At 35.6% G+C, this 13608-nt stretch overlaps 1 protein-coding gene across 10 annotated transcripts in view; it reads right to left on the reverse strand.

The window, feature by feature from the left end:
• The window catches only part of CAPRIN1 (cell cycle associated protein 1), a 36669-nt gene continuing 23061 nt past the window's right edge, over positions 1-13608 (reverse strand). For 2 of the 10 annotated variants that reach the window (XM_060159434.1, XM_060159433.1), the window contains 8 exons: positions 11718-11779; positions 11138-11248; positions 10771-10920; positions 9651-9801; positions 5401-5595; positions 4813-4913; positions 4342-4405; positions 1-2796 (listed from right to left, as the gene is read on the reverse strand). In XM_060159434.1, the coding sequence (XP_060015417.1) occupies positions 2732-2796; positions 4342-4405; positions 4813-4913; positions 5401-5595; positions 9651-9801; positions 10771-10920; positions 11138-11248; positions 11718-11779 (899 nt within the window). In that variant the 3' untranslated portion in view covers positions 1-2731. Of the gene's footprint in view, positions 2797-4341; positions 4406-4812; positions 4914-5400; positions 5596-6254; positions 6359-7019; positions 7064-7184; positions 8186-8702; positions 8795-9650; positions 9802-10770; positions 10921-11137; positions 11249-11717; positions 11780-13608 lie in introns of those variants that run through there. The other 8 variants (XR_009542386.1, XR_009542382.1, XR_009542387.1 and 5 more) reach the window with 8 other exon arrangements.

Raw genomic sequence — 13608 nt, forward strand, 5'->3', positions numbered from 1 at the left:
TTAAAAATATTTAACGGATTTCATTTTAATATCAAGATATGATGATCAGAAAAACTTTCATATTCTTTAGGGATATTAGGATCTGAAAAAAAAAAGCCTTAACCAAGGTAATCAATGACACTCTACCTTAAAGCTTTAAAATAGAAGTCTCATTGTCCACATGAGATGACTGATACTGTGCATTTACTTGAAAGTACTTTATATATGGAGTCTTGCTATACCAAGAAGCTACAGGGCCACGTGTGATAATCATTTTCTTTCAACTCTGCTAGAATATGCATTTGCCCAAACAAGGCCTTCTGCAGGTAGGACAAGTATTCACATTTTATACAGAACACCTAGTACCAAGACTCAGATCTTAATGGGACTTTTTAAAAAGTTATCTGCCCCATAATGAGGCACTGCTTTAAAAAATATAGTCTGAATTGAGGCATAAAATTGAGGCATAAAAGCTTTAGATTTAGACTACAATGGTAGAATGCCAAAAAAAAAAAAAGCATAGTATCTCAAAAGGAACAAACGATTCTTTTAAAACATACATAGAAATAATCAAACTACTAACACCTTTACATATTCACAGCATCTGCACTAATGCATAGAAGTCTGAAACCTAGAAAGCATTTCTCCTCCATCCCATCTCTGAACTGATTCATAGAGATCACTGTATAAATAACTTGCTTCAATTTTGATTTTAAATCTCATGAAATTTTCTACACAGATAGCAAATTTAGTTTTATATATAGGATTGTAAGCATACATCATCTATAGGGATTACCCAGTAAATCACGAATATTTTATCTATCCCCCTAAAATACAGCAAACATATGGTTGTGGTACATCCCAGGCAGATGTCATTTAAAGCACACAAGGGGAGGTGCTAGCAGAAGAAATACTTATTTGCAAAAGTAAACAGATAACCCTTCCAATATGATGTACCACAACCACACATGAGAAAAGAACTTCTTTTATTTTAAAATAAACATTGAAGATTCCCCCCCTTCCCCACCACCCTACAAAACTTCTGAATGTGGAATGTTCAATAGCCTAACCATTTTAGTAGGTTACAAAACCAGCAAATACTCCAGTTGTCTAACGATGAACGTTTGAGAATGGTTTTGTGGGGTTTTTTGTTTTTCTTTTTTTAAAGTAGCTGAGCACCTACTGGAAAAATTCCTTAGCTAAAGGCTGAAGACTAAATTCAATTTCTGCACAGAAAATACCATTAACTTAGTAGCCTTTGCTTAATAGGTGGGATTAATTCTCCATGAAGTCCAAGTGGGATACAACAAGCAGCATTAAGTTCATAGGCACACAAAACTAGTGCTCCAACTGCTAGCACAAATTTCAACATAGTACATAAATTACTAAACTGTCCTCTTCATCAAACTTGGGACTCTCCCTATACATCTATGGGAAGGAATCACCACTTTGAATATAAATACCTCCATGAGAAATGGATAATTCAATTAGGGTTAGACAAAAGATAAGTGCAAGTACTATAGAAATAGCTGCTGGAGATAACCATAAAATTTGGAACACTAACTGCATGGGGTGAACCACATAAGCTGCTAGCTGTTGAACACCAGTGTTTCAAGATACAACTTTTATAAACATGTTTTATTTGTTTGCTTATACCATCAGAACTGAAACTACTGACTGTCGTTTCCCTAAAATAGGGAAATCAATCTAAAACACATACTGGTGCTTTTCAAAAGATAGCAATTTAAAAGGGTGGTAGCAGCAGGCATTTGATATCTTTTTCTTTTAAAAACTTTCAGGCTTCAGGAAAAACATGTGACCAAGGTTGTTACGATTATCCATTAGAGATTTTCATCAGTACCTGTACCAATTTAGGTGACAATACAGCAAGATCCAAGGATTAGTGACAGACAATGTACATCATAAGGAATGATATATAGTACCAATCCTTACAAAAGTCATTGTCAAAGAAACTGTTAAGTGTCCAAAAAGGTATCTAAATATTTCACATTAAGTACAGAAGCGGCCATCCAGATTAGATCCCTTATTTGTTGCATATTTTTCAAAAAGTGCCAATCAAAGCCTAATTTTGCATTTTGGCTTTGTCTTATACAGTATCAGCTGTTAAAAAGCAATTTGCATGTGTTTTCAACCACAGTCGTCTGGCCAGAGAATGAACAGTGCTGTGTCAAACCCTAAGGCTGGTAGCCAGCCTTATATGTGTGATTAAGGACCCATGCATAATTTGGTATGCATCTAAATGTTCAGTGCTCCAATTTAACTGGAAAAGCTGTGAAATGCAGTTGTTATGCCAAACCACACTCTATTCCTTCCATCTTCCTTTCAAGGGAAATAGTTTTGTCAATTACCACTGAATAATAGGGCTGATTTGTAGATTTTATCCAAAGTCAAGTCAATCTTGCTTTTTCCAAGCCACTTAAAATAACTATGGAGATACCACCCCGTTAAAGTATATGATGTTTTACTCCTAAGCAAGGGTGAGGAATCTGAGTATCATGTGCAAGACTCAAGATGACGTTTAGGACAGAACATGCAGAGTAAAAATAGTTTCCTTCCATATCCAGGTAATATAAAGCTGACAACTGTAGTCCTGTCTTTATGGGATGAAAACAGTCCCTTTACAATAAGTTTCCTGAAAGGGAGAACAAATAGATAATAACTCTTCTGGTAACATATTATGGTACACTGGCCAGTGTGTTTTTGGCGATTAAACATAATCCTGTGAATCAGATTAATTCACTTGCTGAGTGTTCATTTGCGGCATCCCTCTGTTGGGTCTTGGGGGCCCTCCACGACCTAGAAGACAAAAATGGCATTTGGTTTTTCTTTCAAATATTATTTATTTTGCCTTCAAGCAGATTTTCATCTGAAGTCAAGAAGCATGTGGGCAGCTTGTCACCACATTATTAGGTTTAAGAGGTCAATTCTTCAGTGTTCAAGTTTCACCTGTTCTGGAAGTTGTCATGCGCAAATTTGCTCATGTTCTCTAGCTAAAAGAAGAGTAGAGCTAATGGAGTATTCCACCAGTACTCATTCATTCATTCATTCAACAAGTATTTATTGAGTGCCTACTATGTGCCAGGCACTGTCATCAGGTGTTGGAAATAGATACAGCAGTGAAGACAGACAAGGTACCTGCTCTCATGGAGCTTACATTCTAGTGTACACTCTAGCTTACATTTCAGTAAGTAAGTAACATCATACTATCAAAATTAATAAAAGCACCAGAATGAAAAACAGACCTTATTACCTAAACTGTTAAAAAGAAACTACATAACATTCAAAATTGTATAATGACTTGTAACAGATAAAGTAACTTTTTACATGCTGTTAAAACAGATTTTTAGCTACCAGTCAACTCAACTTTCATAGAATATGCTACAAGGTGAGAAAGAACATAACCCACATTCACATGCAAATATCCTTTGATACTTCAAGTCAGTAATTCTCAAGTGATCCATAAATTTTTTTGAAAATGCACCCTTTTTGCTGGCCAGTTTCTACTAGCATTGAAATCAAAGTACTTTGTAATTCCTCCTTAACATACATTTTATACATGTTATGGCCAATATCTAGAGGAAATCTATTCAATTTTACTTCCCTCCAATCAGAGAACCATTTAGAACTTCAGACCATATGAAACGATACCTCTAATTGTTACACAGATTGACTTCCTACCCAAATAGTAAGTAGTTTTCCTATGGTAATAGACAAAAGCCAAAAACTCTTAAAACCTATAATTTTTAAGTATAGTTCTGTAAGTTAGTTAGGAATTTGGAGGTTTTGTTTCAAAGTCAGAAATAATTTGACATTTATATCACTAATAATGGTCCAAAAGGCATTGAAATTTCAATTAGTTCTATTACTTCTAAATGGTTCTCTTAATGTAACTATGGCTTATCCGGCCATTAAAGGGTTTCTGGCCCTAAAATATAATATGCATGTTTGAAAAATGAAAGAGGAATAATAAATTTATATAAATGTTTAATCTCATTCCAAAAATGTCTTACAAAAATGTTTTGGTAAGTACTTCCTAAAAACATTTAGCAGGTTTTAGGACCTGAAAAATAATTTGCAGTTGGAAAAACACTTTTTCTGAGGAGGAGAGATGTTCTAGTTTTCAAGACAGTTTATATAGTAACAGGGAAAGTCATTCAAAAAATTAAATTTGGGTTCAAGATAAGTTTTAGAAACAAAGCATTTCATTTAATCCCTAGCAACAAGTCTGGAAATGATAAATGTATTCCTAACATGTAACCTACATGCAGACTATGAACAGCTCTTCCAAGGCCAGAACAGAAGCTCCACTTAGGAGCTAGGATCACCACCACAAAATATTACCTCGTGGGGCTCCCCGTGGTCCACTCTGCCCAGAGCCTCGCTTGAAATTCTGCTGATATCCATCCTAAAAGACAAGCTAGTTAGTACTGAAGAAAAGGCAATTTTTTAATGCTTACCCATCTATCTCTATTCTTACAGTCTAACACTTGTAGAATACAGAATTCTTTATTCTTTTAGACATTTAAATATAGCATTACTACAAGTTATTCTTTAATCGTACTTCTATTCTCAAGATCAATGAGATATATTTCTCAGCTCTTAAAAATCACTGTTTTTACCAGCCTCTATTAAATGAATACCTATATTGAGTGCTAAGAAAAGCAAAAATCATTCTCCATAAGGAAGTATCTTGTACAAGGTACAAAATTAGCCCCAAATTACTTAGTTGCTCAAGTGCATCAAGCAACTACATTAGTCCCTTTCATTTGGGGTATTTAGGTCAGGTTTATATTTTATAACAATTTTACCTACCCGCTGATAGCCAGAGTAGTCCCGGGGAGCACTGAACTGAGACTGTGTATATCCACTGTTTGGAGTGTTAGAGAATGAAGGGCGGTAACCATCATATCCTCCTAAAATTTAGGACAAGAAAAAAAACAACTTTCTTATCTTCAAAGGGAATTTTTACTTTCTCATTACTGACCAAGGGAAAAACTGAAAAATTGTAAGCTATGCTAGTTATTCAAACTAATCTACTATCCTGATCCAATCTGTTTATACATTAACTGCCTTACAGGATAAAATTTTCACCCATCCATGCACATACACAAAAAAAAAATAACAGAAAATCTCCATAAGGTCTGACAATTTATAGAAAGCAATATCCCCTACAGGACAGTGGTAGACATGGGTTTAATACATACAAAAAAACTCAGTTCCAATTTTGCCAATTTAAATGACGGTATCAACACATACTAAAAATGTTTATGTTGTACATAAGAAGCTAATGCAGAGAGATACATATTTTTCCTAAAAATCATATGACATATTTCTATATATTGTGCAAGTCAGAAAAGAACAAGAACTTGCTTTCTGGGGTTTTTCTGTTTTTGTTTTTACCTCTGAATCCATTAGCAGGTCCCCTGTATCCATTCATCAAGCCTCTAGCACCACGGGAGCCTCCACGAGACACACCACGACTGTTGTAATAGGGCTGACTGCTACGTGGAAATCCAGTGTTCTGCTGGGGAGGCTGCTGGTGGTTACCAGTCACTTGATGGGTCTGGTCCTGGGAACCATGGTAAGTGCCAACCACTATAAAAGAAAAAAATACGTACTTACATACATATGTATATACACACACACAGATATACACACACAGCTCATTATAATTTGTCTGATTTCCTACATGCTTTCTGGTTTAAGAAATGTCTTACACAGTTTCCTCAAAGTTTAATTCTGTCTTTAAATTTTCATATTAACAATAGGGAAAACTACACATTAATGAAGTCCCTGTCTTTCTCCTATATTAAGCTAAAGGGAATAAAATTCTGCAACAAATTCCAAACCTTTGAAAGCGCACATTGTGTGAGAGCACACAATTCTATCCTTCCAAATGACTTGAAAGGCTATATTATTAAACATCTTCTGAGAGGCATCTGCTTATAGCACAAGAGACCCGCAACAGTCAAAAGATCTTACATACTGAAACACCTACCATCTTGTACCATTTAATTATTTCATTATAAAGCTCCTACTGGTAGTTTTCTTATTCTTTTAAATTTTCCTTGATACTTATTAAAACATACAAAAACATACTCTCCCATAGCTAAGCAGCTATATGCTAGAATACTCAATTACAAAGATAAATCAGCAGAGAGAGGCCTTCAACTTACACCCCACCCTAATACTTGAGTACATTTCAAGTACTTTTAAAGCACAGTCAATTTAGAAGAGAGTTAAATGGTACTCACACGGGCACTCAACCCCCTGGAGTGAAGGGAAGGTTCTAGAAGGTCCACACTATCTTATACCCCCTCCTCCTTCCACAATGGGGAGAAGTCTAAAATCTAGAAACCTTCAAAAATGAAATACCAAGGTACATTTCAGGTATTACCCCAATGTTCATAATTTACAGGGGAGAAAAAACAGTGCTAACAGTATCTTCGGGAGGTGAGGAAGGCATAGACCAAAGGAAGGCCCACACCCCAGGAACAAAAACAGTCAGCAGCCTTTAGTCAGCCCAATTCTCCCGTGTTTGGGCAGAGAGAACAGGTGAGTCTTGAAAATATTTAGCTGAGCTATTTTATAACCTCAAGAAACCCACATTTATTAGTTCTTCAAATGATATTTTGCAATGAAAAAGCTAGAGAATGCCTAGGAACAGAAGGGGTCATGGCTCCTTTTTGAACTATGTAATGGACCAGATACACTATTCACAGTGTGCTCTTTCTACATAAATTACCTTTTACTACGTTCCCAAAATTTTAACTTATAAGCAAATATCACAAGTACCAGTAACATTTTCTATCTAAAAAGATTCAATCAGGGAATTCCCTGGTGGTCCAGTGATTAGGACTCTGCACTTTCACTGCAGGGGGCATGGATTCAATCCCTGGTGGGGGAACTAAGATCCCACATGCCATGCGCCATGGCCAAAACATAATAAAAATTTTTTAAAAATAAAAAGATTCATTCATATGCAAGTAAAAAGTAGAAGAACTGAATTTTCGACTCACTTTTTATCAATAAGAATTCTATTATGCCTTTTGGTCAAATCTCACTGCAAGAAACTCAAAGTAGAACAATTAAAGGGTGATCTTTATTTAAAAATACCAGAATTCCTATTTGAGTGCATGTAAAGCATAAACACTAGTCCATAAAAAATAGCCAAAGATCCTTGCCAGATCCTTTTTTTATGTTGTTCCTGACTAGATACTAATTCAGATTAAAACAAAACTTCTGGAATGATGGGATACACTGCCTTGTTCAACAAATATCAGAATGCCCTCAACCTGCCAGGCCTGGTCCTAGACACAAGGGATGAGTTAGCTGCCAACACATAATCTTTGCCCATAAGGAAGTTTTAATAATGGGAAATAATAAGTAAATAAAATATACATACAAGTAAAAACATCTATACTGTATCAGGTAATAAGTGATTAAGGAAAACACCGAGTAGAATAAATGAGTGACCAAGTGAGCACATTACATTTGGACAAGGCAATGAAGGAAGGTCTCTGTGAGGTGATATCTGAGCATAGACCTAAAAGTCAAGAAGCAAGCCATGGAAACATCAGTGGAAGAAAGTTTCAGGCAAAAAGAAAAGGAAGTGTAAAGGCCGTGAGAAAGGAAAGAATTTGTGTTTGTGGCTGGTATGGGCACATAAGGAAGAAAATAGGATATACAACCAGAATCAAGGCAGGGGCCAGATCATGGATCTTGTAAACCAAGGTAAAGACTTTGGATTTCTTTTCTAAATGTAATTGGCAGTCACTAGGAGGTTCTGAACAGGAGAGAGACATCTGATTTACATTTTAAAATAATCACTCTGGCTACTGTGTGGAGAACAGACTGGACTAAAATAAGAGTCAAGGGAGACAACTGCAATATTCCAGATAAGAGCTGATGGCTGCCTAGATCAGAGTGGTAGGGTGGAGGTGTCTGAGCAAAGCAGATGGGCCGATTTGGTTTTTTACTGAAAATATCTGTAAATGTTATGAAGTTAAGTTTCATAAATAATGTGTATTTTGAAATGGTAACAAAAGTTATCTAGCCCAGTGCTTCAGTCAATTAGTAATGTCAGGTAGAATATAAGAACAAGACAGCTCGAAATCAGCTGGCACAAAGGGCCAAACTAACCAAATCAAATGATATACAGTAATTTTTAATTTCATTACACCATCTGAAAAAAAGGTAAAACAGCAAGCATGTTAGCATAATGTCTAAAGGCACCAAATACATCCGCTCTACAACCAACTTATGAACACAAGCATGCCTCATTTTATTGTGTTTCTCTTTATTGCTCTTCACAGATACTGCATTTTGTTTTGTTTTGTTTTTACAAATTGAAGGTTTGTGGCAACCTTGTGTAGATCAAGTCTATTAGTACCATTTTTCCAACAGCACTTGCTCATTTCATATCTCTGGGTCACATTTTGGTATTTCTTGCAATATTTCAAACTGTTTCATTATTATATTTGTTATGGTGATCTGTAATCAGCGATCTTTGATGTTACTACTATGACTCAGTGAGGTCTCAGAGGATGGTTAGCATTTTTTGACAATAAAGTATTTTTAAATTAAGTCATGTACACTGTTTTTTCAGACATAATGCTATTATTGCACACTTAATACGCTATAGTATAGTGTGAACAGAATTTTTATATGCACTAGGAAACCAAAAATTTCACATGACTCACTTTGAGATATTTGCTTTATTGCAGTGGTCTGGAACCGAACCTGCAATATCCTCAAGGTACGCCTGTACATGGCAATGAATAATTAAAGGAGCCTGAGAACAAGAAGTCCAGTTTTATCATTCAAAAACACAGATAGCATAACTGCCAAATTTCTGTCAGACTGTGGTTGATTCAACCTCCCTGATTAGTGATGCTGAATACTACAGTGATATGTAAGAAAAATCAATGTTGACCCAGGTCTGTCAAGAAATTAGACAATCAGAGATAGTTACTCACATCAGTCAGTCCAGTTACTCACATCAGTCAGTCCAGTAAAATTAAAGTATTAACGCCTATGGTTCTTAATAGGGTTTGCTAGCTTGTTATGGAATTCCAATTAAATCTCTTAAGAATTAAATAACCAAAGACCTAAAAAAGCTATTTATGTCTTACAAATGTAAGAAATCTAAAATATCTATATCCACATTATTATTGTGATAGGTATGACAACTGGCCAAATTATGACCTTACTTGCCAACAAGGACCTTGTTTCAACCTAGTCCACCAAATGCAGCCACACCAACTCCTTTACTGCTTAATTTTGTATAACCAACTTGCTGCCAGGTATCATGCCAGCAGGCTTCAAATAATTAGCAATTAAGAGCAAAGTTGATCACAATGTGAATAACAAGTTTAATTCCTCTAAAATCACATAATGAAATAAGATAGGATATTATGAAAACTCACTAACCAAGGGAAAATGGGCATAAAGCCTCCAAAAACTGCAATAATTCACATAGAGCAAATATGGGCTTGATTTTACTCAGGATCAGCAATGAAAAATTCATATGGTCTACTACCAAAACAAAAACTCCTGGACACTGCCACTCAAAAGTCCAAACTCTCCTAACACTGTCAATAACTGCACTGCAAAGCAAGTAGTCAAGGAGGTGACACTGGTTTTCCTACCTGTTTGAAGCTGTTCTTGCTGAAGCTCTGTTTGTTCTACTTGGTGAGGCTGACTGGAAAAGCTCTGGTTATAACTGGTTTGGTACTGATTTTGCTGTTTTAAAGTTTCTGGTTCATTAACAGGAGGAACTGGGGCATTCATATTGAACACCTATAAGTAAATAAAGTAAATGATTAGTTCTTCCCTTTATGCTAATCATTTCCCTACTTTTAACATGGCCATGGCAGATCTCAATTCTGGTTTTACCTGAAACGTAAGAAAGACCATTACAGAAGTCTCAGACATCTCTCTCTCTCTCTCTCTCATACACACACATACACACACAAACACACACACACACACACACACACACACCCCTCAGTTCATGCACTTCAATGTTGAAAATACATATATACCATATAGCACTTAAAGCAGAGTATAAATGGGGATTAAAAATCTAAAAAGACATATAATCAGAAGCCTTGGAAATGCTATTATAAATGAGAAATCTTTTTAAAAGATGCAAACCCCTGACAAAATATCACTTACAGAAATTAAAAATCTAAGAACTTTAATTTAAATAGTTATTTTATTTTTATTGATACTTTCATCAAAAATTAAGCATTTAACTCTGAATTTTCCTGTGAGCACTGTTTTGGCTGTATCCCATCAATCACAGTATTTTCATTATCATTATTTTCTAGAAATTCTGCAATTTAGAGATGCTTACTGAAGAACCAGGGTGAAGTATCAAAATGTCCATTACTTTACTTTGAGATATACTTCAGTAAAATAAAAGATTAAGCAAATATGGCAAAGTGTAAACAGTTGTTAAATCTAGGTAATGATCTATATATATAATAGATGTTATACTAGTCTACTTTTTTCATGTTTACAGTTTTGTTAATCAAATCAAAACGGTGAAACTACAAAACAAGAAGACATGGGCACATAACTCCTAAGACTCAAATTTATCTCTGGGAACAGAAAAAAATGAGAGTCTGTCTTCAATTAAATATACCCTACAGTTAGGGTAGATGCAGACTCAAGCGCAAAGTTAAATAAAGACTTTCTGTTGAGACTCTAGCATGAAGGTAGTACACACCAGGCACTTAATGTTAGTTGGATTAATTTGCTTACCGTTTGCATGGATTGGAATGGAGCTGCATTTACATTGATTCCACTGCTATGTAAAGGTTTGCTTGTCCCAGCCTGGAACACCTGAGGCTGAGAAGCAGCAGGAAGGGATGATGATGCTGTAGTCTGGTCTGTATTTAAAGAGATTGTTGCCTAAACACAAAGTGAATAATCACACTTTAGTGGTAAACTAAGCCAAGTCTACTACCCATACGTATGTTAACAAGCTCAACTATTTTATGAAACAAAAATACTACAGTGCATGCATTGGGTCCAAAACGAAGAGACACTGTATTAACAGTTATTTACCTCCACCCAATTCATGTATAATTGCCTCATCAAGTTTACATGACCTGGTAACAGAACTTGCCTGAATCTGGTCAATTGGTTCCTTTTGTGGTCGTTGCTCGGTAGCATGAGAAGGCTGGTACAAGGGTTGAGATGCTGTATATCCCTCACTTGTAGATGAAACCAAAGGAACCTACAAAGAAGTAAAGAAATCAAAGCTTCATTCTGTTATAAACCACCTTTAATACATACAGGGTTAAGAAACAGATATGATAAAGAGACTATAAAACCTAACAACTGCAAGAATATATACATTATTAAAGCTCAAAGTTAAATAAACCCTAGTCCAGTTATGAAGCTCCCCACAAATGTAGATAACATCTACACTAAGTTTTAAAATTATGAAATCTAAAATCTCAGTTCAAAATTAAAAACCTTCTTCCTTCATTATAATTATAAAACACAAGGATTAACAAAAAAATTTTTTTAGTTCATCAAAAGAAAAATAAATGTAAAGATGGAAATAAAGGCCGATAGCTAGCTACCCATGCCAGACTTGGACACTTATCAAATTCCTACCTGGTTTTCATAAACTAACTAAGAAAGAGACCCAAGAAGTGATTAAAAACAAAAAGCTGTAAAAATATTTATATCACTCTTACCTGTGTAGCTTCTGGTTGTACAGAAACTTGATTAGGTTGAGCAAGTCTAGATTCAGAATGAACTGCAAAATTGATCAAACGATACTATCATACAAAATCAAATTTCTTCAGAAATGTCTAAATACATTTACTTGCTCTTTAAAGTCAATTTTCTATAGCCAAATCCTATATAAACTTTTCAACAATCATGAAAATAAATGGGGAAGTATAGGCAGGATTTTAGCTTTCAAGTGAGCATTTTCAATTAATTGATAGTCACTGTAAGTCAACTGTCACAATGGCCTCCACTTTGTTTTGCAAAGTGTTAGTGAGACAGTACTAATGAAGAGGTGTAGAGCAGAATGGTAAGAATCAATGCTAATGTTACCCACAAAGAGCCTTTTAAAGCAGTAACCATAAAGCAGCATTACTCTTACTCAAAACTTTTAGATAATATTCAGTAACATTTTAACATTATCAACTTTCAATACAATTTCAAATGTTGCCACTGGAAAAAATAAAAACATACCTTTAAAAAGCCTATATTCAACTCAATGTGCATATTATTGCCAACTCTCACCATCCTTCCACTACACTCCCAAATCACCGTTAGATAATAAAAAATACAGTATCTTTCGTTAGCCATTTAGAAATCATCCGTTTTCACTGGAGAGTCTAGTGAACTCAGCCTTACCTGAACATCTAAACAGCTTTACAGGTTACATCAGTACTGCATGTGTTGACTAGCGCAGCTAAGAAAACTATGTATTTTCTTCCTCTGGTAGAGCTCAAAAAATGAACACTGATCCGTTTTCTACTCTTGGTAGAGAGATATGAGCTCCCTTTACTTTAGAGAAATCCTAACTACCTTAACCATATTAACTGTGTTCATTAAACATGCTATTACCAGCAACTCCTTTTATGACACTTAAGATTAACAACATTAGGGCTTCCATGGTGGCGCAGTGGTTGAGAGTCCGCCTGCCGATGTAGAGGACACGGGTTCGTGCCCCGGTCCGGGAAGATCCCACATGCCGCGGAGCGGCTGGGCCCGTGAGCCATGGCCACTGGGCCTGCGCGTCGGAGCCTGTGCTCCGCAACGGGAGAGGCCACAACAGTGAGAGGCCCGCGTACCGCAAAAAAAAAAAAAAAAAAGATTAACAACATTAAATGCGTTACTTTACATGGTTCCACTTTTATGCCCTAAATGCTGACATGCTGTAGGAAAAAAACAAGACTCAAAATTACTTAAGCTTAAGCACTTAAGCTGATACAAAGGCACCAACCATATTTAGTATGCTGCTGTTTCAAATAATGGTGTAAGACTAGTAAGAGTTTGAAACTTACTATCTCTTCCACTTTCCTCTTGAGCATTCCCTTACCCACTCCACTATTTTTTACCGACTCCATCTCATTTTTTATTTAAGTAATAAAATGTTCAGAAATTCTCCTAAAAAGCTTCAATCATCCTTCAGAGAAAGATACCTGTTAATACTAGATTTATTCTTAGATTAATTTTGAAATTTAAACAGCCAAGCAAAATTTCATTTATACACAAAAACAAGCAAAACAGGTCTACAGTTTTACAAGTTAGGAAGTGGTTACTAATGGGGCAAGGAGAGAGGTAACTACTGACTAAAAGGGAACACAAGTAGCCTTCTGGGGTACTGGTAAAGTTCCACTTTTGGGTGCTAGCGTGTTCAAGTTTGTGAAAACTCACTGTGCTATAAATTTGCTTGTACTTTTCTGTATGTCTGTATGCCAATAAAGTTACAAAAAAAAAAATCCACCACCACCACCAATGATGGAACTACAGATATTATTCATATTACAGGAAAAAACAGTAACATTTCTCATCAAATTAAAAGATACAGAGACTTCCCTGGTGCTCCAGTGGGTAGGACTCCACGCT

This window comes from Lagenorhynchus albirostris, chromosome 9 (genome assembly GCF_949774975.1).
Source record: "Lagenorhynchus albirostris chromosome 9, mLagAlb1.1, whole genome shotgun sequence".
NCBI classification, from domain to species: domain Eukaryota; kingdom Metazoa; phylum Chordata; class Mammalia; order Artiodactyla; family Delphinidae; genus Lagenorhynchus; species Lagenorhynchus albirostris.